The sequence below is a fragment of the Myotis lucifugus genome, unplaced genomic scaffold (genome assembly GCF_000147115.1).
Source record: "Myotis lucifugus unplaced genomic scaffold, Myoluc2.0 scaffold_16, whole genome shotgun sequence".
Taxonomy (NCBI): Eukaryota; Metazoa; Chordata; class Mammalia; order Chiroptera; family Vespertilionidae; genus Myotis; species Myotis lucifugus.
This window is the reverse complement of record NW_005871064.1, coordinates 2324738-2350029: the sequence shown is the minus strand read 5'-3', so window position 1 is coordinate 2350029 and position 25292 is coordinate 2324738. Positions and strand designations below refer to the sequence as shown.

General features: G+C 57.7%; 1 protein-coding gene across 7 annotated transcripts in view; it reads left to right on the top strand.

Moving 5' to 3' along the window:
* The window catches only part of CTIF (cap binding complex dependent translation initiation factor), a 236618-nt gene that overhangs the window by 171640 nt on the left and 39686 nt on the right, over positions 1–25292 (top strand). Inside the window, exon 11 of one of the 7 annotated variants that reach the window (XM_023750849.1) lies at positions 13662–14172. The exons of the other annotated variants lie outside the window; for them this stretch is intronic. Coding sequence (XP_023606617.1) covers positions 13662–13994 — 333 coding nt within the window. The 3' untranslated portion in view covers positions 13995–14172. Of the gene's footprint in view, positions 1–13661; positions 14173–25292 lie in introns of those variants that run through there. 7 annotated transcript variants of the gene reach the window in all.

Genomic DNA, 25292 nt, shown 5'->3' with positions numbered 1-25292 from the left:
ATGTTTCTCTCTCATCGATGTTTCTAACTCTCTATCCCTCTCCCTTCCTCTCTGTAAAAAAATCAATAAAATACATATATATTTTTTTAAAAAGAGTAGTGAGCTCCCTGCCAGCCCTGGTCCATCCGCCTGGAGTAGGAGGTAGGGAGAGCCATAGGCCTGGGCCCAGGCCAGCCTGCAGGGGGCTCTGGGCGCCAGGGTTTCCCTGAGGCAGATCGCGAGAGACCTCCCGACCTCCCTCTCTGTGGTCTGCTCCCTCAGGGGCCAGGATCCGGTTCCAGGTGCCCACCTCGTGTGGCCCACTCAGCCCCTCCTTATGGATCTGCTGCTTCCCAGGGCCATCCAGAGGTGGGCGCCCACACACAGGCGTGCAGTGCTGATGCCGTGGAGCTGCCCTTGCCCCTGCAGCAGCCAGGCAGCCCCCAGGAAACCAGGAGCAGGGCTGCCCACGATGCCAGGGCGGCAGGTTCCCGAGGCCGCCCTCAAGCTCTTCCCTCCCCTCCTCCCCTCCCCCAGCACACGCTTCTGGTAGAGAAGGAGACAGGAGGTCGGAAGCCAGTCTGCATCTTGCCTAGCTCCACCCACTCTGGCCTCAGTGTCCTCACTGGGTCTGGGGGCCACTGTCCCCCGGGCAGCAGGGCTCAGGCGGCTCTCACAGCCCCTTAGGCGCCTTGGACTTGAGAAGGTCGTGTTTGGGGTGGGGGTGGGGGGTTCCAGGGCTGGGGGGAGCCTGGAACACATCTGGGGGCAGGAAGAGACGATAGGGAGCTGCTCAGAAGCAGGGGGGCTGGAGGCTGGGGGTTAAAGGTGGAGGAGACACCAGGGTTGCAGGAGGCCGGGTTTCTAGCTCAGCCCCGCCTTTCTCTAACTGGGTGACCTGGGCCAGGCCTTCCTCCTCCTGCTGGTTTCCTCGCCTGTAAAGTAAGAAGTGATTTCAGTGGTCCCTTCTAGCTCACTGTCCGTTATGCCAAAGCGGACAGGCTGGGCATACCCAGGGTGCTGGTTAACTACCTGCTGCTGCCTGGTTGGTCACGGGAGTGACCAGTGAAAACCAGGCCTCAGCTAAGCCTGTCCCAGCCTGGGGGTGTCTGCCATCCTGGTGGCTCCTCCCTACCCTCCTGGCCAGGTCTATGGCGTCCGTACCTACCTGGTGGGCAGAGTGGCCTGCAGGGGGCGCCAGCGCTCAAGGCTGGCCTCACCTGCCTGCAGGCCCTTCCAGCCCAACCCAACATCCAGGTGTCCTGGGGATGATGACCACGGGGAAGACTGCAGCCAGGCGGTGGCAGCTCCAGCCACAAAGCCACCCTACGGTACAGATCCCAACCCCTCGGGGCCCCAGCCCTGCCTCCACGAACCTCAGTGCCAGGGACCCTCGAAGACCTCCAGGGTGGCCAGTGTCACCTCCCGCCCTCTCCTCACCCCCCATGTCTGGGGTTCCTGTCAGGGGTCTGGCCAGGAACACTATTTCCTCTTCCCTTTCGGGCGGCAGTCCCTCGCAGGCATTATTGTGCACCAGCTGTGTGCAAACGCGTTGTGCTCTAAGTACCCATTACTTAGTGAGGTAAGTGTGCATACCTCCTACCCATGGGTAAAGAAAGTTCCAGAAAGCTTAGGAAACACACCCGAAGTCACACAGCCGGTCAGTGCCAACAGCAGGAACGGACCCTCGTCCCGAAGCCCCGTGCCCCGCCTCCCCAGGACTTGCCGCCACCCACGTGCCTCCGTTGGCCAGAGTGATGGGGGCAGGGCCAGGTATAAGGTAGACGGCAGGTGGCTCAGGAACAAGATAAGAAGATGCCTTGTAGATGACAGTGCTGATCAGAGCCTCCGCCGAGCAGACTAAACACTGTCCCCGTGATCTCTCCACTGTCACCTCGTGACCGAAAGAATCCGGAGACGGTTTCCAGACCAGAGCCCGGCGGGTGCTCCAGGTCTGCCGCTCCCTCCCTGTCTCGCGGGGGGCAGGGTGTCCTTCTCCCCCGAGCTGCAGACAGGAAGCCAGGTGGCTTGTCTGTGGCGGTCCCATCGCGGCTTTCCAGCCCAGCACCCTCATGATTCGTGAAAAAAGGCAAAGAGAAGGAGCCTCAATTCTGTTTGAGCCACTCCCACTCGGGGGCCCCAGGGGCTGGAGGCTGCAGCTCCAGGGTAAAGTGGGTCCTGGTGAGTGGGTGCTGCTGGTGGCCGGGGCATTTGGGCGTCTGTGAGGGCCCCTCGGGTGGTAGGTCGAGTCTCCTGTGACAGACAGGCCCGGCCACGGAGGTGGAGGAAGCAGATTGTCTCTCGAATGGGGCTTCACACCTCCGTGGTCTCTCTCTACCAGAGGGAGGGGTGGTGGCACTCAAGCTGGTCCCTCCTTACCACCTAGCGAGCCTGAGAGGCCAGGGCATCAGACTGCAAAGTGAAAAGGAACGAGAGGGAGATGGCGCCCGCGTGCTGTCTCATGTCTAACGCTCTGAATTATTAAGAAGGGAGGACCCTGGGGTGTGAGCCGAGGCCGCTGGCCGCTCCATCCCGAAGGAGCCCTTCTAAGGTTCCCGGCACACGGCCAGAGAGCCACCGGAGAGAGCCGAGTCGGGAAAGCTTTCTCCGTGCTGCGCCATGCTCTTCTTTTTCCTTTTAACTCCCCCTCCACAGCCCCTGTACAGCCTGATGTATCACGGTCCCCTCTGCTTTCCGTGGCTGTGGCTTCATTTCAGAATCAGGTGACGTCGCCCCGGGCTGGAGAGGGGAAAGGTCAGCAGGGGGGACTGCCGGAAGGCGGGGGCCGCGGAGCACGGCGCGCTCCCACGGGCGTTTCTGCGGCCTGAGCTCACGTGCATCCTCGCCGTGCAGTGTGGCGTGGCCACAGACACCGTGGCTCCTGCGCCTTATCGGAGGGAAGCTCGGAAGTGTGTTGTTGGCATAGCCTGCCTGTTCCTCCAGCTTCCTCTCCTCCGGCCGCCCGGCGGGGACAGAGGAGGCAGCATTCCTGAGAGCCGGTTGGAATGAGAGCCCCACAGGGCCCAGATGGCCAGGGGCCAGTTCAGTCTGACAAGCATCTTCGCTGAGCACCCTCCCTCCGTGTACCTGGGGGCGGAGGTGGGGTGCCGGGATTGGGCTTGAGGCAGGGAGCGCTCAGAGCCCATCTGTCTCTTCCCCTTCCCCCAGACCCCCTCTGTCCTCTCACCCTCCTGGCTGGCATAGCTTTCCTGTGCTCAGACCAGCCCATATGTTTTCGGAGACCCCCATCCCCGCCTGGGAGGAGCGGCTGGCTTTGCAAGCCCCCTGCTTGTTGTCAGCCTCCCACATGACCCCAAAGGGCTTGCTTGCAAAAGTTTGTCCTCTGGACTTTGTGTTTCCCCGTCTGCTCTACCCTCCCCGCGCCTCCTGGCTCCGGCCCCAGCGCCAGCCCCTGTCTGTCCCTGCAAACACAAGTCAGCTGTGTGCGCAGACAAAGCCGTGCGTCCCCGAGGGGGCCGGGCCTGCAGAAGGGACATTTCCAGGGAACTCTGGGGGCGGCGGCTGGGAGGGCAGAGGCGACTGTCTGATAGCAGGGACTCCGCGTCATCGTCTAGGGGACTTGGCCGGGCCCCAGGGGCCAGTGGCTGTGGGTGGTGACCAGGAGAGGCAGCCAGGCTGGAAGAAATCTGCAGTTGGAGAGGGTAGGAAACAGGCTGGACGGGGGAGATAACGGCCTGCCCTGTGTGTCTGTGTGCGTCTGCGTCTGCCGGCGAGGGCGGCTGGAGCCAGGCGGTCTGAGGCCCTATCTAGAGAGATTTTTGTCCCGGGTTGTGAAAGTGGAGCCAGCAGTAGGGTTCAGGGCCTGGGAGAGAAGACATGTGGCCCGCCCCGCCCCCTCAGCCTGCGTCCCTCTCAGAGTTCCTCCTCCCTCCCCACCTCACCAAAGAGTAGGAGGCGGAAGGCGCAAGCCAGAGGGAACATTCTGAGTGCCCTGCAAATGCCAGAAGGCCTGGGTTTCAGTCTCGATTGTATCACTCATTCGACTTAAGAACTTGGATACATCCCCTAATATTTCTGGCTCTCAGTCTCGTTGGCTGTAAAATGGGGATTATCTGTATCTGCCCCGCGCACCACACAGGGAGGTGGGAAAGATCTTATGAACTGGGGATGTGACAATAGTTGGTAAACCAAAGAGCCACATACACCTTAAGGAGTTGTCATGATTTGGGTCTGCAAGAGTTGCATAATGTATACCTGGGGTTAGAGGAAGCTGGGGTGTGGGGGAGAGGGGTAACAGGCAGAGGGAGGTCCGAGGCCCCACCCAGAGCGGGCCCTGTGGGAACCTGGCCCCGGGCAGGTAGGGAGACAGCAGAGACTCTGCGGTGGGTGCTGGTCACAGGTTTGCTGACTCAAGTAGAAGGTGGCCTGGGTGGGGCACTTCCCCGGGGAGTCAGGGAGAGCTGTGTGCAGCCCTTCGCCCCTCGCCCCTCACCCCTCACCCCGCCTGGCCTGGAGGTAAAGGCCAGCTGATTGCAGAGGGCAAGGGGGGACTTTGGTTTCCTTCCTCACCTCCATAGCCTGAGGAAGTCAGGTGCCCTCCCCCCGCCCCTCCTCCCCTCTCTGACCTAGAAATCAGGTGTGGAGAGAGCAGGAAGGAGCTGGCAGGGGTGACAGGGCTGCGAGGCCGAGAAGCTGAGCTATTTTAAAGTGTGCAGTGCCCAGGGGGCATGAATGCCACCCACCCCCAGGGTGCTCTCAGCAGTCAGCTTTCCTTTCTTGGCCCACATCCCAGGCCCTCGGGGCACCCAGAGGGCCACAGGTCAAGTGCCAGGGACTCTGGGAGGCGACAGGCCGGCAGCTCCTGGAGCTGGCAGGGGAGGTGGCTCGGCCTCCCCTCCGGCTTGGGTTCCCTCCTCTGAGCCTCTGGGCTGAGTTGGCGGGGCCACACAGACTCTTTGGCTCCCGGCGCCTTATAAACAGGCCGGGGGTGCGTGGGGAACTTAGAGGAGGAATGCCCAGCGCCTGCTGCGTGGGACAGCTGCTGCCTGCTCCCTCCACTGGCCGCCACGCCACCAGCCTCAGGGATCAGAGCCAGCGAGGGGCAGGATTGGAAAGTGGGGAACTTGGCCTGACAGGCCCGCTCCCCTCCCCAGCCTGCCTTTCCTGTATACCCCAGATTACAAAGCGTTTTCTCCTTTATCCCCACTTAACACGTACCTGTCCCGAATCCTAACCGTGACCGAGCGAGGCCACGTGCTCCCCTCCCTCCTCGCTGCAAAAGGCCAGTGCCTCCGCCCGAAGAGCCGCCGGGAGGCAGGCCTGTCAGAAGCCCCCACACAGGGACCGGCTGAGGGTGTCTTAGCCGAGTGGTGGCCGGGCGCTAGCCTCGAAGCAAAGCAGGTCTGCAGGGCGAGCTGCACAGTGTGGCTGGCTGTGGCCTGGTTTGAACGGTTGCCAACTGCCCTGTCTGGGAAGGACTGGCCATTATCCTGCGACTGCATCCTTCCTACTACCTTGGCATTACATTGTCCTTTCTTTCATGAAATGATGGATGAACGCTTTTTTAAAAACATCCTTAGCAAAATAAAGCGTTGGCAAACCTCAAATTTTACAGGTCCAAGAAATCCTGGAGTCCAGGCCCAGTGCCCTGGTTGATGGCCAGACCGGCACAGTTCACCCGGGCACCGGGCTGTCCCTGGCACTGGGTGACAGGAATTGACGAGGGAGTGGGGTGCAGGCCGGGGAGCTGGGACAGGGCACGCCCTGGCCTGGGCTGAGTGTGTCGGCCTGACACTAACTTGTGGCTTCCCACCTCGGGTTTCCAGCCCACCCCACCTGCTCTGCGCTCTCGGCTGGAGAGTCCCTGCAGACCTGGGGGAGCCCAGAGAAGCTGCACGGGCTGCCTTCAGCGGAGCACAGCACGTTCACCCCGCCCTCTTGAACATTGACCCAGTCACCCAGTCAGCACACACTCCCACCAGCCTTGCCTGACCTCACCCACTTGCTCACACAAGTTCTCCCCCCCCCCGCCCCCATGCATCCTCTGTCCACCTCACATCGCTCTGTGTGCACACTGGTCAGCGGCCTTTTCCACATAGAGATTCATTCATTTCTCTGTGCCAGGAAGCCCGCTAGTGGGAAAATGGAAGGGACCCTCTGCCGCCATGGGGCTCCTCATAAGGGGACGCACCTGCACGCAGACCAGCCCGTCACTGCAGAGCAGCACGCTGAGTGCGGGAACAGAGGCGCACACAGACCGCTGGGAGTCTAGCCGGGAAAGACCTCACTTGGGAACACCAGAGGCTGTGGCTCAGGGAGAGGGACACGAGGGGGAGTCTCAGTGGCTGGGTTGGTCCTACCATGAAGACGTGAGCAGAGGAGCATTTTCCAGGCAAACATGAGCCTGAGCAAAGGCAAGAAGCAGGAAAGGACAATGAGCAGAAGAAAGGAAGTGATGCTCCTGGAGGGAAGTGAGCATTGGGGGCAGAGAGAGAGGGAGGGACGTGTTTATCCTGCCGAAGAGTGGGGGCCGTGCACTTTGGTCTTTCGGGCGCCATGGAAGGTTCATAAGGAGAACGTGACGTTTCCTGATTGGCATTTTGAACCGCGGCGTTGGGGGGGGGGGGCGGTGCACGAGGAGGACTTTGTGAGGATCAAGGCACCCCTTTTGGGAGCCTCCTGCGGAAGTGGGGAGGTGTGGTTTGGAGCCTCCACTCAGGCAGTGGCAGTGGGACCCCAGGGTTGGGGTGATCTCAGAGTGATGTCAGGGTTGACTCGGAGTGATCAGTCGAATGTCAGCGAGAAAGGGGGACGTGGTAAATGGCCAGCTCAGTTGCCTGCAGGGACCCCTGTGTGTAACATGCGTCAGCACCGTGAGGGTAGGATGCTTGGGCAGAGTGAACATGTGTACATGTGCCTGTACATGTGAACCGCCTCTTGCATACGTGATCAGGGAAAGCCACCTTTCAGAGGTGGTCACCTTCCGTATCTCCCCGTCATTCCTGGAAAGAGACCAGCTCTCAGCCCTCGGCGATTTGCTGCATGTGTGACCATCGGATTGTCCACACTGGGTAGCTTTGCCTTTGGTTCTGGCAAATCCCGACATCGGGGTGGATTTCTCTTTTCTTTCCTTCCTTCCTCCTCCCTCCCTCCCTCCCTCCCTTGCTCCCTCCTTTCTTTTCCCCCTCCTCCCATCCTTCTCTCCTGTCCCTCCCTCCCTCTCTCTCTTTTATGGAAAAAGCGCACAGAAAAGCAGAAGGAGTGCATAGACTATCGATTGTCTCACTCCTACAGGCTCCCGACCTAAACTCGGCTCTGGTGACCTTAAGTGACGATGCAGTCAGGAAAATAATGTGCAGAACCTTGGCTTGAGGTGCCCTTTCATGAGGTCCGGGCAGCCTCGGTGCGTCATGAAGCCCCACCCCTGGTGCCCGCACTCCGGGGGCTCCTGGCACCTCCACGCTGGGGCTGGGGGCGGGGGATTTCCTCCCGTGCACACACCTGCCATCCTTCAGGAACCTGCTCACCTGCAGCCAGCTCACATTTCCTCCGAAGGGGGCGAGGAGCCTGGCCCAATTCCAAGACCATCACTGGGAGCACAAGGCTTTCAGAAGTCAGATGTCTTGGGGAGCAAGCCCCAGGGAAAGAGTTTTGGGGGCCCTCTTAAAAGATTGCCCGAGACTCAGAACCTGGCTGTGGCCTTGGCTTTGCCGTGAACGAGCAAAGAATTCGGTGTCAGCAGCCACCGCCACTTCTATTCACCAGGTTTCTTCTGGGTACTCTGCCGTGCCCGGGACTCTGGAAATGCCGGTGCCCGGGCCACTCCCAGACCAACTGAATCACCGTCTCTGGGGGCGGGACCCGGGCATCATCATTGTCCAGAGCTCCCCAGGGGAGTCCAACCTGCAGTCAAGGTTGAGAACCACGGCCCCAGGCGTTCCCTTAGGACAGTGGTCGGCAAACTCATTAGTCAACAGCCAAATATCAACAGTACTTCTTCAAAATACACTCACCCAGACCGAAAACTGACTTCTGCGCATAGGCCACAAAGTTTCCATCTCGAGCACTGTATGTGCGCACCCGCACGTGGTATTTTGTGGAAGAGCCACACTCAAGGGGTCAAAGAGCTGCATGTGGCTCGCGAGCCGCAGTTTGCCGACCACGGCCTTAGGACATTCCCTGGGTTAAGGTCATTGTCACAGCAGCCCTGCTGGTTTTATGCATAATGATGCTGAGGCTCAGAGAGTTTGAGTAACTAGGCCAGGATCCTTGGGGTTCTGCCTCGTCCCAAAACCTATTCGTCTTCCTCCTCTACAGGGGACTTGTTCCTGGTGTTGGGGGGAGAGGGGGATCTAAGCTGAAGGTCTCTCTTCCAGCCCCCTTACCAGGCAGAATTAACCCCTGATGTTGGGACTGGTGGGCTGCTTGGTTCTGCTTGAAGCTGAGCATCCGTCAGCCAACACTTTTATTTTTATTTTTATTTTTTTAAATATATTTTATTGATTTTTCACAGAGAGGAAGAGAGAGGGATAAAGAGTTAGAAACATCGATGAGAGAGAAACATTGATCAGCTGCCTCTTGCACACCTCCCACTGGGGATGTGCCCGCAACCAAGGTACATGCCCTTGGCCAGAATCGAACCTGGGACCCTTCAATCCGCAGGCCAACGCTCTATCCACTGAGCCAAAGCGGTCAGGGCGGCCAACACTTTTAGGGCCTCCCGGGCACGGCAGTGAGCAGTGTAAGAGCCTGGCTGGACTCAGGAGCTACCTTCCCGCCCAGGTTCAGATCCCAGCGCCCCCGCCCCGTGCGACTTCAGACAAGCGACCTTATCTCCCCGTGCCTCCATTTCCTCATCTGCACGGTGGGGATGATGACGATGAGTTGTTATAGGGATTGAATGAGATGCTGCGTGTGCCTAGCACCTAGCTAACCCCTGGTAAATCCCAGGTGTGCTGAGGATGACGCGTGTCGTGCCGGAGTCCAGTGCTGAGCAGAAACCAGAAGGGACATGGGCCCGAATCGGTGGGAGGTGCCATCCTGAGTCAGGGTTTCTCTTCGGTCCTCACCTGCTCTTGGCGAGAGACCAGAATTCCTGGGCACGGAGTCCAGGCCTGGGGCTCTGAAGGGAGAGGGATGACCCAGACACAGCTGCCTTCCCTCCTTGCCCACACCCCAGCCCAGGGAGCCTTCCCCTCTCTCCACCAGGACCATTGCACGTCCAGCCTTCACCCAGGCAACCACTGACTCCATAAAGCCTTCTGCTCAGGGGCAGCGGAGGGACCGGATGACCTCCGAGTCCCTTCCCACCCTGCACTGCACTAAGCCTCCTCCCTCTCCCTGTCACTCAGCCTGTGTCCTGCTGGGGACCACAGCCAGTCCATATGGTTCAGCCAGCAGCCTGGGAGGGGGCCTTTCAGAGAGGACTTTGGGCCGCCAGACGATGGAGGCAGGGGTAGGGCCAGGGTCTGGACAGCAGTCATGCCTTTGCCTGGCTCTGGGGTAACAGCTGTGACGGTGCAGCCCAGAGACCGAGGACTCGGATCCTGACTGTTTGTGCAGGATGGCGGAGGAGTGAGGCTCAGCACAGGCTGGCCACATTGGTTCACGCCTTAAGTACGGAAAGGAAAAGGGAGGGGAAGAGAAAAACCAGGAGGCATTCTCTATCGGCAGGTTGGTTTTGCACTCAGAGCTGTGCAGCCCAACTCCAGACCTTAGCTGCCCCCACGCAGGGGCCTTAAATACAGCTGCCCCCCACCCAGGTGTCCGCACAAGGGACCACAGTAAGCCCCGTCTCTCGGTCTCCTCTCCTGGTTTAGCATTCTCCTTCCTGGGAAGGAAGAAGGGGCGGTGTGTGTGTGTGTGTGTGTGTGTGTGTGTGTGTGTCCACGTTCCGCATTCCACCTCCCAGACGGCGTGCATCTGGCTGCACACTGTCTGCTTTTCTTGCAAAGGACGTTTGCCGTTTAGATTAAGGGCTCCTGGATGTTCTCTGCCCCCACCCCAACCTCCCCCACAGCGCTCCCACGCCCTGCCCTGCTTCCCTCTGCCCTGGAGGGGGCTGGGGCTGGGAGGCCTCGCAGTCCTGTGTCTTTAGCTCTTGGTCCACCACCTTCTCCCCAGCGGGAGGATCTCAGGAGGAGGTGAGGGTGGAGCCAGGCACTTCTGCCTTTGAAATGCTGCTCTGGGGGGGCAGCTCTTAGGACCTGGAGTTCTTGCTCCCCCTTTTCAGTGTCTCCAAGTGCTAACTCCCACAGGGACAAGTGGATGGCTGGCCTCTGACCGTGAGGCTGGAGGAGGAGAAACTTGAATCTTTTGTTTTTGTCCCTTTTCAGGAGGAGGGTAGGAAAGACCAGGGCACACCAGCTTTGGGGACAGCCTCACTCTGAGGACCTCCTGCATAAAGCACAGCTGTGCCCCCTGGGGAGGGGCAGACACCTAGGCCCAGCAGTGCTCGGGGTGCTGTTCCAGCTCACACTCTGTCCCATATTCGTAGGCAGGGTCTGGGTGAGTGCTCTCTCCTCCCTGGCCTCAGCTCTGCACCTGAATCCCCAACAACCCTATGGAGTAGTGTCATCCCCTCCGTTACCAACAAGGAAACTGAGGCTTAGAGAGATTCAGAAACTTCTGAATAAATGGCCTGAAGCACCTGAGGGCTCTAGGGGCTGACAGTTGGTCCTGTGACATTCCTCCCATTGCCCTGGGCATCCCAGAACCACACCTGGAGCGTGCTCCCCACCTGCCGCCACAGCTGCCCTTGGGTGGCTGCATTGGCAGGAAGTACTCAGGGGGCTGAAGGAGCTCAGGGAGCCGTGGGAACAGCCAGCCAGAAAGTACAGCCACAGTCTTTGTCAATGAGACTCTCAAGCGTGGAGAGACAGAAATGTCACTACCCTAGGGACAGGACTCATTGCCGTCACCATAAATCCCCGAGCAGTGAATGTCGTCCGTCCCCCGTGGACAGGTCCCGATAGGACAAGTAAAAGGGAGCCCTTTACTGCTGCGCAGGGTGGCGTGGACTCTCCATTTTCCTGGAGGTACAGGCCGATGTGGGAGAACCAATGCCAGGGAGGCTGAGAGGAACGCAGGCGTGATGACTTGAGGGTGGGCCGGGACGGAGCAAAAGAGCCCTCTGCCCACCTTCCCACAGCCGGCCCTTCAACGGGGAGACGCTGGGTAGACCCAGGAGAATGCCATTTAGCTGTGGATCTTGAATGAGTTTCTGAATCTCTATAAGCCTCGGTTTCCTTGTTGGTATCGTGGGGATGATAATATTCCATAAGGTTGCTGGGGGGATGATATGATGTGATAAATGTAGGTAAAGGGCTGGGTACAAGCCTTCCGTTTGCTCTCGTAACACTGACAATGACTCAGCTGGACTTTGTTTGGGAGAGGAGTGAAAGGAATTGTGTTTTGATTCCATTCATCTCACGTGCACTAATGTGAAGTTCTGGGGAGATACAATCAAGTATAAATCAGGGACATACCATGTTCGTGGACCAAAAGACTCCATACGGTTAAGATGTCAGTTCTTCCCAAATTGATCTCTAGGTTCAACACGGTCTCAAAAATCCCAGGAGGCTTTCTGGGTAGAAACTGGCAAGCTGATCCTAAAATATATCTGGAATCACAAAGGACCTAGAGTATCTAAAGTTAGGGTCTTGAAAGAAGAACAGAGTTGGGAGTGTAAGTCGGGGGCTGTCAGGAAGCTTACAGCTCTGTTGGGAAGACTGGACATGTATCATGAGAGAGAGACCCACGGGAATGCGGGGCTGTTGTGAAGGGTATGGATGCCAGAGCCTGACCTGACCCCCAGGCTGTGAGTGTCAGCTCTGCCGCAGACAAGCTTTGCACGTGCAAGCGTGGCCTTGGGCAGGATACTCTCAAGCTCTCTGGCCCACGCTCCTCTGGAAAAGGGGCTTAATGATAGAGCCACTACCTGGGGCTGTGGGAAGGATTAAATGAGGTCAAAAGCTGATAAGGAGCATTCCACCCGGATCAGCCTTGCTGCTTGGTTTGAGTCAGAATTCCTAATTTGGTGGGGAAAATACGACATGTAGTCACGTGGCCGTATCTGGTGAGGGCCGTGTGACCGGGACATGCTCAGAGGGGTTCAGGGCAGAAAGTCTTTTCAGCTGGCTGGGCAGCAAACTGCAATGAGAAAACAGAACCGGGTATAATTCGCCTGTGCGGCTGTTTACAGTGCCCAGGGCTGCCTACTACACGTCACAGGAGGGGAAATAGATGGAATGAGGACAGTTCCTGCTCCCAGGGTCTCATGGTCCCGGCGGGAGAGGTGAGCCTTCAAGGATGACCACCTCTCCCGAAGGAAGAAGTGTGGGGCCGAGGACCCAAGGGCTGAGTCCAGCCCCTCCTTTTCCGAGACCCAGGCGGAGGAAGTCGCTGGCCCACCGGCCACTTAGCCTAAGGTTAACTATAGAGGAAGTTGCAGCAGATGGGGCGTGTGAATGGGTGAAGCTCTGATGGCAAGGACCTTCAAAGGTGCAGCTTGGGGCCTTGGGAAACGAAGGCTGTTTCTCGAGGGGGGCATTGTGGGTAGGGGACAGCTAGCAAGCTTGAGTCACCATAGGGCAGGCTGCCAAGTCTAACAGGACACCCCACAGAGCCCTTTGGCCCGGGCCCAGCTCAGCCACCTCCTCCCCACCTCCCGGATACACGTACCCACCGGGCCTGGAGACATTTCCTGAAAGACTGAGAACGCGCCGGGAGCAGGAGGCCTGCCTCGGCTCCTGGGGCTCAGGGCCAGGTCTCACGGAGGAGCAGACGTGCGAGGGGAGGACGTGACCGGCAGCTTTCATTCTCAGAGGCCGGGGATTTCAGAGGAATGCAGCCAAGTCCAGTTCTGAAGTTCCCACTTCAGACCCCGCCCGGCTGGAGCCAGGGGCGCCTCCAGCCGCCACCCTGGAAATCGGAGAGGCACGTCACAGGCCTGGCCTGTGCGGGGAAACACGTCCTCCCGGTGGCTGCGAGCTGGCCCACCTCCTGGTGTTCCCAAATATACCTTCTCCTTCGGGAGGGCCGTGGGCTCTCCTCCAACCAGCTTCCCCATCCCTGTCCCCCTCCGGCCCTGCACCTGTCCTCTCCACACGCCATCTGCCCAGGAGAGTCTCCGCTCCTGGAACAAACCTCCCAGGAATGTCACATCTTGGTCTTTGAGGTCTGAGCAGACCTGGGGGCAAAGGGGAAGGCGCCGTACAAGCCTACACAATGGCACAGCCAGGAGAGGGGGCGCTGTCTGAAGCGTACAGACACCTGTCCACAGGTAGCTCCACAGGTCTTCTGCATCCCGGCTCGTCAGACTGTGAGGGCCGCACTCAGGACCCATGGAAAAACCGAGGCCTGAGAGAAATCGGGATTTCCCCAAGGGCCTACAGTAAGCCAGGGCCTTCCCGGACTCCAGCTTTCTCTCCCCCACCCGCATCCTATCCTTCAGCAAGTCCTGTTAGCTCTTCCCTCTAAGGCCATCCCGACTCGGACCTGCCCATCCCCCCTACTGGTTCCCCACCAGCCCTCACGTAGACTCCCCCACGGGCCTCAGGCTGGCCTCCCTGTGTCTGCCCCACCCTTCCAGAATATTCTCAACGCGGCAGCCCAAGTGACCCCATTAAAACCTAAGACGGATCTCCTCAGCCCAGTGATCTTTCCAACTGGTTTCTGGCTTTACTCCATTTCCTTACTTGCTCCTTTTCTTCATTCTGTAGGAGAAAGGCAAGTTCTGGAACAGAGGCAGGGCCACCATGACTGAGAGCAAAGAAGAGAGAGGCCATGCCGATCAGACTCCCTCCCACCCCACCCCGCTGTGGGTTGAAAACTGCCGCCCACCCCCCTCCGCCCCCTCGCTGCCCAGCCCAGCCTGGGGATCTCCTCTCTTCTGTAAAGCAAGCATTTGCAGACAGGAATGTGCTGGTGGCTTGTCCAGATCGTCTAAGATGAAGACTGATTTCAGCCTCTCCCAGGTCCTCCCAGCAGCCCATCGCTGTCTTCCTTGTAGCTTTTGTTGTTGTGGCTTTGTCTTCCTCCGACTTACCTACTGAGTGTCTTCTCTGGGTCCAGCTGATCCTATGTGTGTCCCATCCATTTCCCCAGCATCCTCTCTCCTTGGAGCCTCTCTGGTCTCTCTCCCGAGTGGCTGTGGTCCATCCGTGCCCTCACTGGGCACTGGGCTTTTGCTCCCCGGGTGTTCTGAGCCTCATTGCACAGAGCTGTTCCTGTCTCCCTAATAAAATTTAGGCAACTTCATTCATTCAAAGTCCAACAATTACTTATTAAGGGCCTACTGTGTGCCAGGCACTGGGCTGGGCCCTGGGCGCAGGTGGGACTCAGCAGTGACCAAAACGGACTAAACAGCTTACTCCCCTCAACCTTCCATTCTACTGAGGAAGGATGATGAACATCAAGCAATAGATGAGTCAGTAAGTAAATTATGTAAAGTCTGTGGGGGCGATGAAGCAGGCCATGTCAGGGTCCAGTGTTAAATAGGAGGATTGGGAAAGGGCTCACCAAGGTGATCTTTGGATAGACATGAAGGAGTGAGTTTTGCAACTCTGGGGGCACATCCCAGGCAAAGGGAAACAGCAGTGCAAAGGCCCTGAGGCAGGAGTGTGCCTGCCTCATGGAGGAAGAGCAGGGAGGCCAGGGGATGTCAGTTCAGAGCCACGGCAGGGCCCACCTTATGCAGGGACCTGCAGGCGTTGTGAGGAGGTTGCATCTGCTTTCAGAAGGTATTGAGCAGGGAGGGATTGTTTTCATAGGATCACACTGGCTGAGGAGTCTGAAAGGGTGGGGTGGATGCAGGAAGCCAGCCTGAGGCCTGTAGGGGAGTCTGAGTGAGGGCTGGCTGCGAATCGATTAAGGTGAAGAGACAGATCTGAGTCTGGATCAGCTTCGATGGAAGAACTAACAGGGTTTGCAGAAGGATGGGATGTGGGTACCAGAGAGACTGTTGGAGTCAAGGGTGACCCCAGGTTTGGGGCCTGGACAGCTGGCAAAGGGGTTGCCCCCTACAGAGTTGGGGTGGACAGTGTGGGAGCAGCACGTGTGGAGGTAGGACCACGAGCTCTCCATTGGGCATAATAGAAAGTGGACGTATTGATGGGGCTGTGGAGTCTGGCGTTAGGAGGGCCATGTGGATAGAAATAAACCACTGAGCACCCTTAGGTGACATTTAAAGCCAAGAGACTGAGGCGCTCGCAGGGAAGGAAGGTAGATGGTGAAAGGGCCACTTGCTTTAGAGCAGAACCTGTGTTCTCAGTTGTCCAGAGCCATGACTGGGTGACCGATGCCCAGTGCCCTAGCCCCCATGTCACTGCAGGCCAAGCGGAGGGGACAGCCTGCGGGCCCCCCAACGCCTCCCCAGGGTCCTGCTCCCGGCCAGCACAGGGTTGGCCCCACGGAGGCAATGACTAACTCGAACGGAGACTTCCACTATAGAGAAACAGGGAGGGGCAGGCCACAGCCCCATCGCCTCCAACCCTCTGGACGTTTCATGGGAGAATGGTGTCATTTTATCATTTCATTCCTTGGTGAGGCTTGAATTTCAGCTTCCGGAAAACTGACAGAGCGCCTGGGATGGGCGCCTGGGGCTATCTTTGCTCCATGCTGCTTTATATAACCCAGACCTTTTCCCCACAGCCATTTACAACTCGGGCTTCTGGAGGTGGTGCCAATAAGATTAAGTATTTAGCGCCCACTATATTTTGTGCTCGGTATTTCTGACAAAATGTTTCCTGCCTCCATGACGATCTCCCAGTAAACAGAATACCTTGGAGGAGGTTGGCATGCCCAGTGCGGCCACAGGCTCCCGCGGCAGCTCTCGGACCCCCTGCCCCTCCCTTTTCTTTTTAATACTTAGCGTGGCTGAAGTTCCTCCTCATTTATCTACTTCCCCTAAAAACTGCTCCCGAAGACTTCTCTGAGGTGACTGGAAAGGCCCAAGCAGGAGCCGTGGAGAAGTTCAGTGCCAGCCGGCCCCGCCGGTAGTAGGTTTGAGTGCCATTGGCCCGGCCACGCCCTCACAAAAACGAGGAAGGGCTTGTGAGAAGAGCCTGACCCCCAGTTGGCCATGGCCGACCCCGCCCAGCCTTGCAGAGCAGAAGCCGCGGGCTCCCACCACCCACCCCTGCACAGTACTGGCCACATGGGCCTTAGCGATTGAGCAGACTTGAGTTGGGGGTCTTCTCTGCCCCTGCTACCTCCTCTCCTGCTCCATCACCAAGTAGAGAGGGTGGCACCTGTACCCTCAGGATCCTTTGGGCCTGCTGACTAGTGGCCCAAGGGTGGCTTTCAGCCCCCACAGAAGTGCCACAGGCGCCCTACCCCATTCTCCCTGCTCTCATCCCCAGTTTGGTCTCTGCTCCCAGCTCCTTCCTCCTGGAGACATACAGAGAGGACTTCTCACAATTGTTGCTGCCCCTTCAACAGATGTGCTCCTCCCAGCCAGGCAGAAAGCTTTCAAACTCAGTCTTAAGTCGTGTCGGACAAGGAATCAGCCAGCATCCTAGCACGGCCGTGATAGAAAGGCAGGGTGAAGGGAAGAACCGGGTGTCAGGACACCGAGACTCAAGAGCTAACGTCCATGGCTCTGCTCCCAGCCAGCAACCCCTGACCCCAGGAGCCCCCCCAAGGTGGGGAGGGCCTCAGGCCAGGAGGAGGTGGTCATTGGCTGGTGGTCCCTGAGGAGGGGCTCTGGCTGAGCCAGGGGTGACCTTTCAGTAGCCAACTGCTAAGGGTAGTGGGTAGAGAGAAAACTTGGAAGCAGAGGGAGAGGAGTTTGGGACATTCTTCCTAGAATAGCTGTAAAACTAGGACAGCGTTAGCATCCACCGAGGCTGATTGAAAGCAGGCGGAATTGAAGCCGATGCCCTCTGGGGGTGCCTGTCAGACCCGGAGTCTGTCCAACCCAGTAGGTCTTCCTGACTGTTCAGCAGAGCTCGGGATGCAGGCTCGATGTTCCTTCCCCCAGGCCCCTGGATGCCGCATTAGAGTCAGTGTCTGACGGAGAGCGGACCCACCAACGCCTGTGGGTGGAGGGATTGAGGGGGTAAGAAAGGGGGAGAGGCAGGGATTCTGTGTATATCCCATTAGAACCAGCACCTGACAGAGAAGTGCACCCACGAACATCTACGTATGGAGGGAGGAAGGGATGGATGATGGAGGGAGGGAGGGAGGGAGGGAGGGTCAGGTCTGTTTTTCTCATAGAAGGGAAGTTTCTGGTCACTTGAACGGTTGTAGTTGATTTGTAGTTGATGTCTCACCCTGTGGTTGCCTGGGGAGTCGCTGGAGAAACGGAGCCTTATGAAAGGTGTGATGCCAGTGGGGCCAGCCCGCCCTGGGGCATGCTGGGGGAGGGTGCTCAGAGGCAGAGGGGGCCTTTGGGACCACTCCCCTACGGCTCTGGCTTCCCGGCCTGTGGAAGCTTCCAGGCCTCGCCCCTGTGGGATGGGAATCAGGCACTTGGATCTCCTTGTCCCTGTGAGAGGCCGTAGGGTGCGTCATAGGAACCATTCTCTAGATGGGGGTCAGCAGGCCAGAGGGCTACCCACGCCCACATGGTGCTCTCTGTGCCCTCTTTGGGTGTTTTCCAAGGCAGCAGAGCCTTCCGTGGTGGGCAGAGCCCGTGGCACGCGAAGGCAGACCATTCGGGCCTCTCCGTTCCTCTCACAGTCAGAACATCGCAGGTCGCCCGGGTAACACTTCCTCTGCCCGCGGCACAGCCAGCGCCCCAGGGGCCAGCAGGGGGGTGAGAAGGTGCCAGACACCGCGGGTCCCTCCCTCTGCTTTCCTGCCCTTCCTCTCTGCAGACCTGTGAGCAGGCTGGCCGTTATTTTTATCTGGGGACACTGATGTGGGCGGCATGTGTCGGTGTCATCTGGTAAATGCGGCTGAATTATCTGTTGTCCAAGGTACCCCCAAATAAGTAGTGTTAAGTGTGCTAAGCTGTTCACATTTAAAAATACAGTCAGGCTGGTGGAAGATAATTTGCTCATGGTGCTGACATCACAGCTTAGGCACAGAGCTGTCAGTTCCAGAGCCCACGATGTATTTTTACCCTTTGGGTTTTGGGATCATCAGACAGAAGGGCTCACACTGTTTTTAAAAGCCATCATTCTTGTGTCTGAAATCCACAAGAGGGAAAATGGCCACCGTCCGGGTCGGATGGAGGCACAGGTGGTGGACACTGACCAGCTGTGTGCTGGGTGAGGGCCAGCTCCGTGCCGAGTCCGGGAAGCAGCTGCTTGGTGTGCAGGTGTGTGGCCTACGAGGCCCTCTGGTTTCTAAAGGCCGTTTCGGGGACGCCCCTCATAGGCCTACAGTAGAGCCCCTCACTGCACTGGCCCCGGTGTTATTCAAGTGCCCGCGTATTGCTGTGTTCTAAGAAGTGCTCCACGGGGACAGGAGTGTGAGCTTGTCGCTCTAGGCAGTGGCCCTCCCCTGGCGGTGACTTTGCCCCCCACAGATATTTGGAAAGGTCAGGAGATACTTTCGGTTTCCACAACTGGGGGTGAGAGTCGGGGGCTGCAACTGGCATTGAGAGGGTTGAGACCTTTAGTGCACCAGGCAGCCCGCCCCCCCAAGAAAGAATAATGCAGCCCAAAATATCCATAATGCCGAGACTAGACAAACCTGCTCTAGCCGCTGTCTCCTTCTCCCACCCACCAGCCTGTGGCTTCATAGAAGGCGCTGGTCAATGCAGGGGAAGTGACTGTGCTGGCTGGCAGCCCTGAGTCACAGGGAAGTGTCTGTTGGATTATCTTGTGCAATGTCAGGATCGAGCTGGATTTTACGGGGCTGATGAACAAGGGATGGTATCCACCCATCGAGACCAGGCACCTGGTCTTGGAGAGCAGGTGATTCCATATCCATCACCTCGTTCAGTCTTCACCACCATCCTGGGCCTGATGGGACACGTGTCATCGGCCCCATTTTGTGGATGACCAAACTGAGGCCCAGTGAGGTGAACAGGGTGCCCAAGGTCACATCCCCCACATGGCCGGTCTTCTTGTCTGTTCACGAGATCATGTCTTACTAAGGACAACACACCCTTTCTGATCTCAGAGCTCCCTCTCCTCTCTTCGGTTGTGTCAGATTCCATGTTGATGAGGAACCATTCGCATCCTAGCATCCACCCTTTTTCCTTAAAAAAAAACAACAACAAAACTGCCTTTTACAGCCTAGTCCAGAATCATCCCTGCTCATGCCCTCTCTGACCGTATTCCGAGGCCAAGCTCGGGTCTAGCAGGGAGGTCACCTCTGAGGAGAGGGACCAGAAGACGCCTGACCCTGAGCCTTAACAGTATTTCCTCCCTAGGACTGCCCTCGCCTCAGAGTCCCCCCTTTATTTATTCGGTTAACCCAGCAAATACTTGCTGAGAACTCACCGTGTCGTAGTTGCCAGCCCAAGTGGGAGAGGCCATCACTGAGCACACACACCAACACGTGTGTCCTTCCAAGTCTGGTGCGTGCTGTGACGAAGAGTGAACGAGATACCGTGATGGACAGGAACAAGAGTGGAGGCCTCTGGGAGGGAAGACAGGTTCAGGAGCTTGAAGGATGAGCATGTGAGTCAGCTTCTCAAGGCCCAGAGGAAGGGTGTCCCCAAGCCCTGGTGAGCAAAGCTCAGTGCGGTGGTGCCCCTTGGTTTGCCTGGAAACAAGATGGACTTTTCTTCCCCAATTCTTCCAGTGGTTCAGTGAGCACTCCCAGCATCAGAAATACCTTGAAGGCCTCCTCTCAAATCAAGTCAACAAGAGTCCCACACTGCTGTTTTATACCCAGCTCTACTTCCTGCCAGATACATGAGGGAGGCAAAGAACAGAGAAAGACATCAAAGGGCTTCCAGTCTAGCCAGGAAATGAAATACCTTGTGAGATTGTTGCTAGGTGGGACATCAGCTCCTGGTAGAGGGCCCCCCACCCTTGTTGCCAGCTCTGGTTCAGTCACCTGTCATCAGTACCACCCACGTTTCTACCTTCTCTCTTCAGGGGCACCATCACCCTTGCCTGGCTCTGATTCCCGCCACACACTGGCAAAGTGGGGGAGGTCAGACAGGCTGCCCCATCACACCTGGCATGGATGTCCTTGGTCCCTGACTTGGGAAGGCCAGGGAAGCAGGGTGTCTCCCCTGCCCTGGCGACTGTCATTCTCATGGTGAACAGCCCTGCCACCCTTTCCTACATGGAGAATGGAAGACTGTGGGAGATCTTGGGGATCTCCGAGGCTGGGTGGGAGTCAGATCATCCAGCCCTGTCTGGCCTCTGAGCCCACTGTGTGTGCTCACAACACACCAGTGGCTTCCAAATATCAATTTTAGCAGCAGAGCTATTTTTCCTAAACTCGACTTCGGGCATGTCCTCAGCCATGTGAAAGTGACCCAGCAGATGGGCTCTGCCTGGAATCAAGGCCCGATAAGCCTCTGCCTACCCACTGCCCGTCAGCCACCCCCACAGGTGACCCGAGGCTCCTTGGAGCAACCTGAGGGCCATCTGGTCTGCGGCCTGGAGCTCACCGCTCACCGAGAGGGCCTGAGTGCTTCTTTCAGAGCCACCCCTCCCCTGAGGCACTGGGCACAGCGCCGACGTCAAGTCCAGATGGGGAGGACCAAACGGAATGGCATGTTGTAATCGCGGGCCCATCCAGACGGAGACATGCAAACAGCTTCCATGCATGTCTTTGGAGGAAAGAACAGGCGTGACCTTCGCTTTTACGTCTATATCCACATGTGTTTCCCAGAGGCAGGGCAGGAGGCAGGATCCCCATTTCACAGATGCGCATTGTGGCCTTCCCCACGCCCACTGGGCCTTACGGAATGTCCTCCTCTCTCCCAGCCCCCGTCCACGTGCACGGCCCAGGGCTGTTTCTTGACTGTCGGTTTCAGAACACGTTCTGGGATACAGCTTGATAAAAGATGTGAGCTCCCCCGTTACGGCTTCCCTGAGGAATAATGACCTATAAATGCTAATGTGACTTTTGAAGACTTCGTTTCTAGCAAGGTTCAAAGCCACGGGTAGACTTGGGCTTCAGGCTGAGTCATTCTGGAATCCCCATTATAGGCCAAATCTTTTCGTGAGCATTTCAAGGGGTTTTCTCAAATTCTATAAATAGTTTAATAACGCCTGTGTAATCATCTATTTTTACCGCCAGCTTTCCAGACGGTTTCAGAAGTAACGGGGCTACTCATTGAGAGCGGGATTTCACAGCCTTCAGTTTCCGATTGCTTCCAGAGCATGGCCTGTGGGCCTGGCCCCGAGCTGTGGGGTCCCAGACAGACTTGCTGCCTGGAGGAGGTGCCCTGACCCTCTTGGTAGAACCTGACCAGGCAGTAACTCTGAGAGCAGACTCCAGGAAGCTGGACAAGCTGGATTCTGGCCTCAGCTCCCTCTTACTCACATGGGAAAGCCTGGGCAGAACACTTGTCCACTGTATACCTCATTTGTCAAATTGCAGAACGGGGCCATAGTAACCCTTTTCTATTTCGGAGGGTGCTCGCCTCTGTTTCATCACTCGATCGCCTCGTTGACCCTGTGCAGGTCAAATAGTCTCTTCCCGTTTTACAGATGAGAACACAGAGTCACAGACAGCCACCGGCCCTTTCTTCTTGCTCCTTGAGCTGAGGCCATAGTGACCACACTCCCCTCCGCACAGAGAGCTCTGTATAATGGATTACACCTACCTGTGTGGGGCCAGACCCTGCCTCCACGCCCACAGCCACTCTGGGCGGATGGCCACCAGGCAGGGAGGAATTCCAGTTGTGCAGAGCTGACAGCTGGGCTCGCTCGCCTGGGGGACCTGCAGGGAGGAGGCAGGCAGCTATCCTGTCTGCAGGTGGCCTTTTCACACAGGACGCCTGTGTAACAGACATTTTGCCGGGAGAAAGGGCATCAGACGCAGAATCAGAGACCTGGGTTTGAGCTCTAACGGCTTCGGAAGGCTGGTCAGATCCCCAGACGACCTTGTCCTGCAGTGTGGGACACCCTGTGGGATAGATCGGTAACGCTGGTGGGAATGCCAGCGGGGAAGGTGCTGTGTAAATGTAGGTGGTATCATATCACCCAAAGCAGGCAAGCAGCAGGTGAGGCCACGGTGCCACACCTGCACAGTCTACTGTCTGGTTACTGAGAGCTGCCCCAGATCTGTGGACTTCAGTGCTCCCCACTCACGTGTCCCTGACAAGTGGTACCTGCAGGGTCTTCCTGAGGCTAAATGAATTGGGCAGCCCAGTCCTTTCTTCCTGCTCAGGCTAAAAGGTAAAGTTCAGCCTCTTCTGAGGGCTTCCCAAGGCCACAGCCACAGCGGGTGCCAGCTCCCCGTGCTGAGGAGGCTTCACGCCTGCGTGAGTGTGAGACAGAATTCCCACTGACTTCGCGGCTTCGCCCCACTGCATCCCAGTGCCTGCCCCCACCCCCTTTCCTTTCCACACACGGATCAGCAGAGCTGAGCTCACCTGACCTGAATTTGCCATCTCAGAAATGTCCTGAGTGCTCACATCCTGGGAAGCTTGGAAAACGTCTCCAGAATAGTCTAGATTCAACTGGAAGCGGCTGATGGGGGTTTCCAGCCATGGTGTGTCCCCTTGACCTGGAGCCAGGGCCGGGGCGAAGGCGTTCTCAGCCATAGTGCCGTGAACCATTAGTCGTCGAGAATATCCCCAGTGATTTTTTTTATTAATAATAGTTAAAGGGTTGGCATTTGGGGCATGATTTTCATGGCTATTGATTACAGCAGATTCAAGATCATCACCATAATGTCACTCTCTCTTTATTCTTTTCGGTGGGACTCAAAGAGCAGCACTCACCACCAGCACGTAGGGAATTGGACACGAAGCTCAGGGGAGTATGAGGCGTGTGTGAAAGCCACACTGGAGGGCCTGTGTTTGCAGTGGGCAGCTCTTCTCTCTGTCTGTGGTCTGGGGATCTGTCAGAGGGCCCACTTGGGTCTGGTAAATCATACGAGAAGCCCATCTCCAGGTCCACAGTGATTGGTCTGAGGGATGGTCATTTGCTGAGCAAGACCAATTAGAGTTCTTCCCCGAGATTTGTGGGTTGGACACGAGGAAAGAGGGGATCTGTCTTCCTTGGGCTCATGAGCAATTATGGTGGAGACTGGGAGCTGCTGACAGCCTGTGGCAGGAGAGAAGTGGCCAGCATGCACAAAGCCAAGAGCCCGTGGACCGGCTGTGTCCATGGGCCCACCCCTTCCTCACATAAGGCACCTCAGGCCCTTTGTGCTTAAGCTCGTTTGAGAGGGATTCTCTCACAGCCGAATCCAAACAGTGTTGGGGGAGGGGGCAGAGCAGAGTGAAGCAGTGGAGTGGGGAGGGCTTTGGCATTATGTGGGCAGGTGTCTGGGCCATGGGGGGCAGGTCAGGGATACTCAGGGTTACTCAGGGATACTGAAGTGGAAAAGGACTCGCCCAACAGCAAGGGGCCCAGGGGACATCAGAACTCAAGGCAAGCAGCCAATCTCATGCTCACACCAGCCTCTGAGATGCCTGCTTCCTCCACACACAACAGGGAGCCACAGCAAACGGTTGCCAGGGCTGGAGTGGCCTCTCGGTCAGATTCCCACTATTCCAGAACCAAGGTGTGGCCGAACCCCAGGACCAGGCCTCAGGGCCCAGCTGGACTGAGCCAAGCCTGGCAGCTGTGGCCATAGTGTGGCATGATGGCCAGCTGTGAGTCCAGCCTGGCGGGCGTGCCCCTGGGCTGGGGCTGCACACACACAGCCTGTCAGGAGGAGGGGGTGGCCAGGTCTGAGGCTGGCTTGGTGGCCAGATTGACACAGGATACAGTGACCAGGAGGTCTCTCTGTCACTTGCTTAAACACCTACTATGCGCCAGGTACACCACACCTGTCACTCCTTAAAGCCAAGGATGTCTGTCTGACCCGGTCAGAGTGACGCCAAGACCTGGGTCTTCAGCCCTCCCCACTCCCTGGGTCATCCTTCCATGATGCGGCCGAGTGGGTGTGTGAGAGGCAGGGCCTCGGGCTGCTGCCCGAGGAGCACTGCCCAGGACGCAGATGCTGGGCCCTGTCGCCCTTCTTTCCTCTCCCGCCTCCGGCTCCGCTCAGCTAGAAGTCTAATCCCCGGCTCTCAGCCCCCTCCATCCTCCCGTGGGGCCCAGGGACCCATCAGGTCAACAGAAGAGAGGCCTGCTGCCGCACTGGTCAGTTCTCTTTGGGCCCAAGTCACAGAACCCAACTGGAGGTGGCTTAGCATCGCGGATCCTTCTTCATAAGGATTCGCAGGTGTCCCCTGGAGCCCAAAGGCCCCAGGAAGGGACAGGAACTGGCACACTCGGGTCCTCTCTCAGGCCAGGGGAGACTCATCGGCTCGAGGGCCTCCAGGCCTTCCTTGACTCCACCTTGAAAGGGAAAACTAGTCCCAAGTAAGCAAAGGAAGCTCACCCTCCGACAAAAATGTCACCCACCCAAATGAAACAGATGCACAAGGATGCACAGGATAGGCGGGAAGAATATACCTGGGGAGTGAAACGGGAGCCACAAATGAAAGAAAAGGTGAGGCCGACAAGCCTACGGACCCTCTGCGCTCAAGTCTTAGATGAAGAAAAGCGTGGCCGCAGCCTGTTTCCTTTGAACAGGCGGCCTCTTGAGCAGAGATGTCTGACTGCTTATGGCGGACCGCTTACCCATCCCGTCCTGCATGGTACTGGCCACCTAGTGGGAACCGGGTACCATTCTAGGGGTCCTGAACTTCCTTTCTAGGGAAGAGTCAGAGCAGCAGCAAATATGGGACCTGATGCAGGTGCTGAGGGCTGGGAGGAAAAGGCAGAGGGTCTGGGTCGTGAGGTGGGGCTGCTCTCCCAGAGGGGCGGTGAGGGGCGGCCTCCCTGAGGAGCTGGCGTTGGAGCGGAAACCCAAAGGAAGGGAGCGTTTGAGCCAAGTAAGTAGAGCACCTTCTATTTGAAAGTTATAAAAAATTCTGTCGAATATGCTTTTTAAGCTCTCCAGCCAGTGATCTGGGAGAAGAAAGACTGGGACCAACTCGTTGCAGCTGGGCCATGACCAGCTCCCCAACACCCACCCCTCTACCACCCCATCCCTACTTCTCAGGGAAAAAGAAACTTCTTGCAGTTTCTCCTCCCACCGGGGCCATGGCAGCGGCCACCTCTCTGCACAGAAACCGACCAGAGTCCCCAGGGATGTGGAGTGTGGATGGGCAAAGTTCCCCTGGTCATTTGTCTTAAAGAGAAGAGGAGGGAATGATGGCGAGTTGGCAGGGATTGGCTGCACTGTGCATCTACTTCAGGAGGTTTCGGAGGAATACACGGATCCTTGTGCCTTCCCCCTCCCTTCTCTCGGGCAGCGTCTCCCCC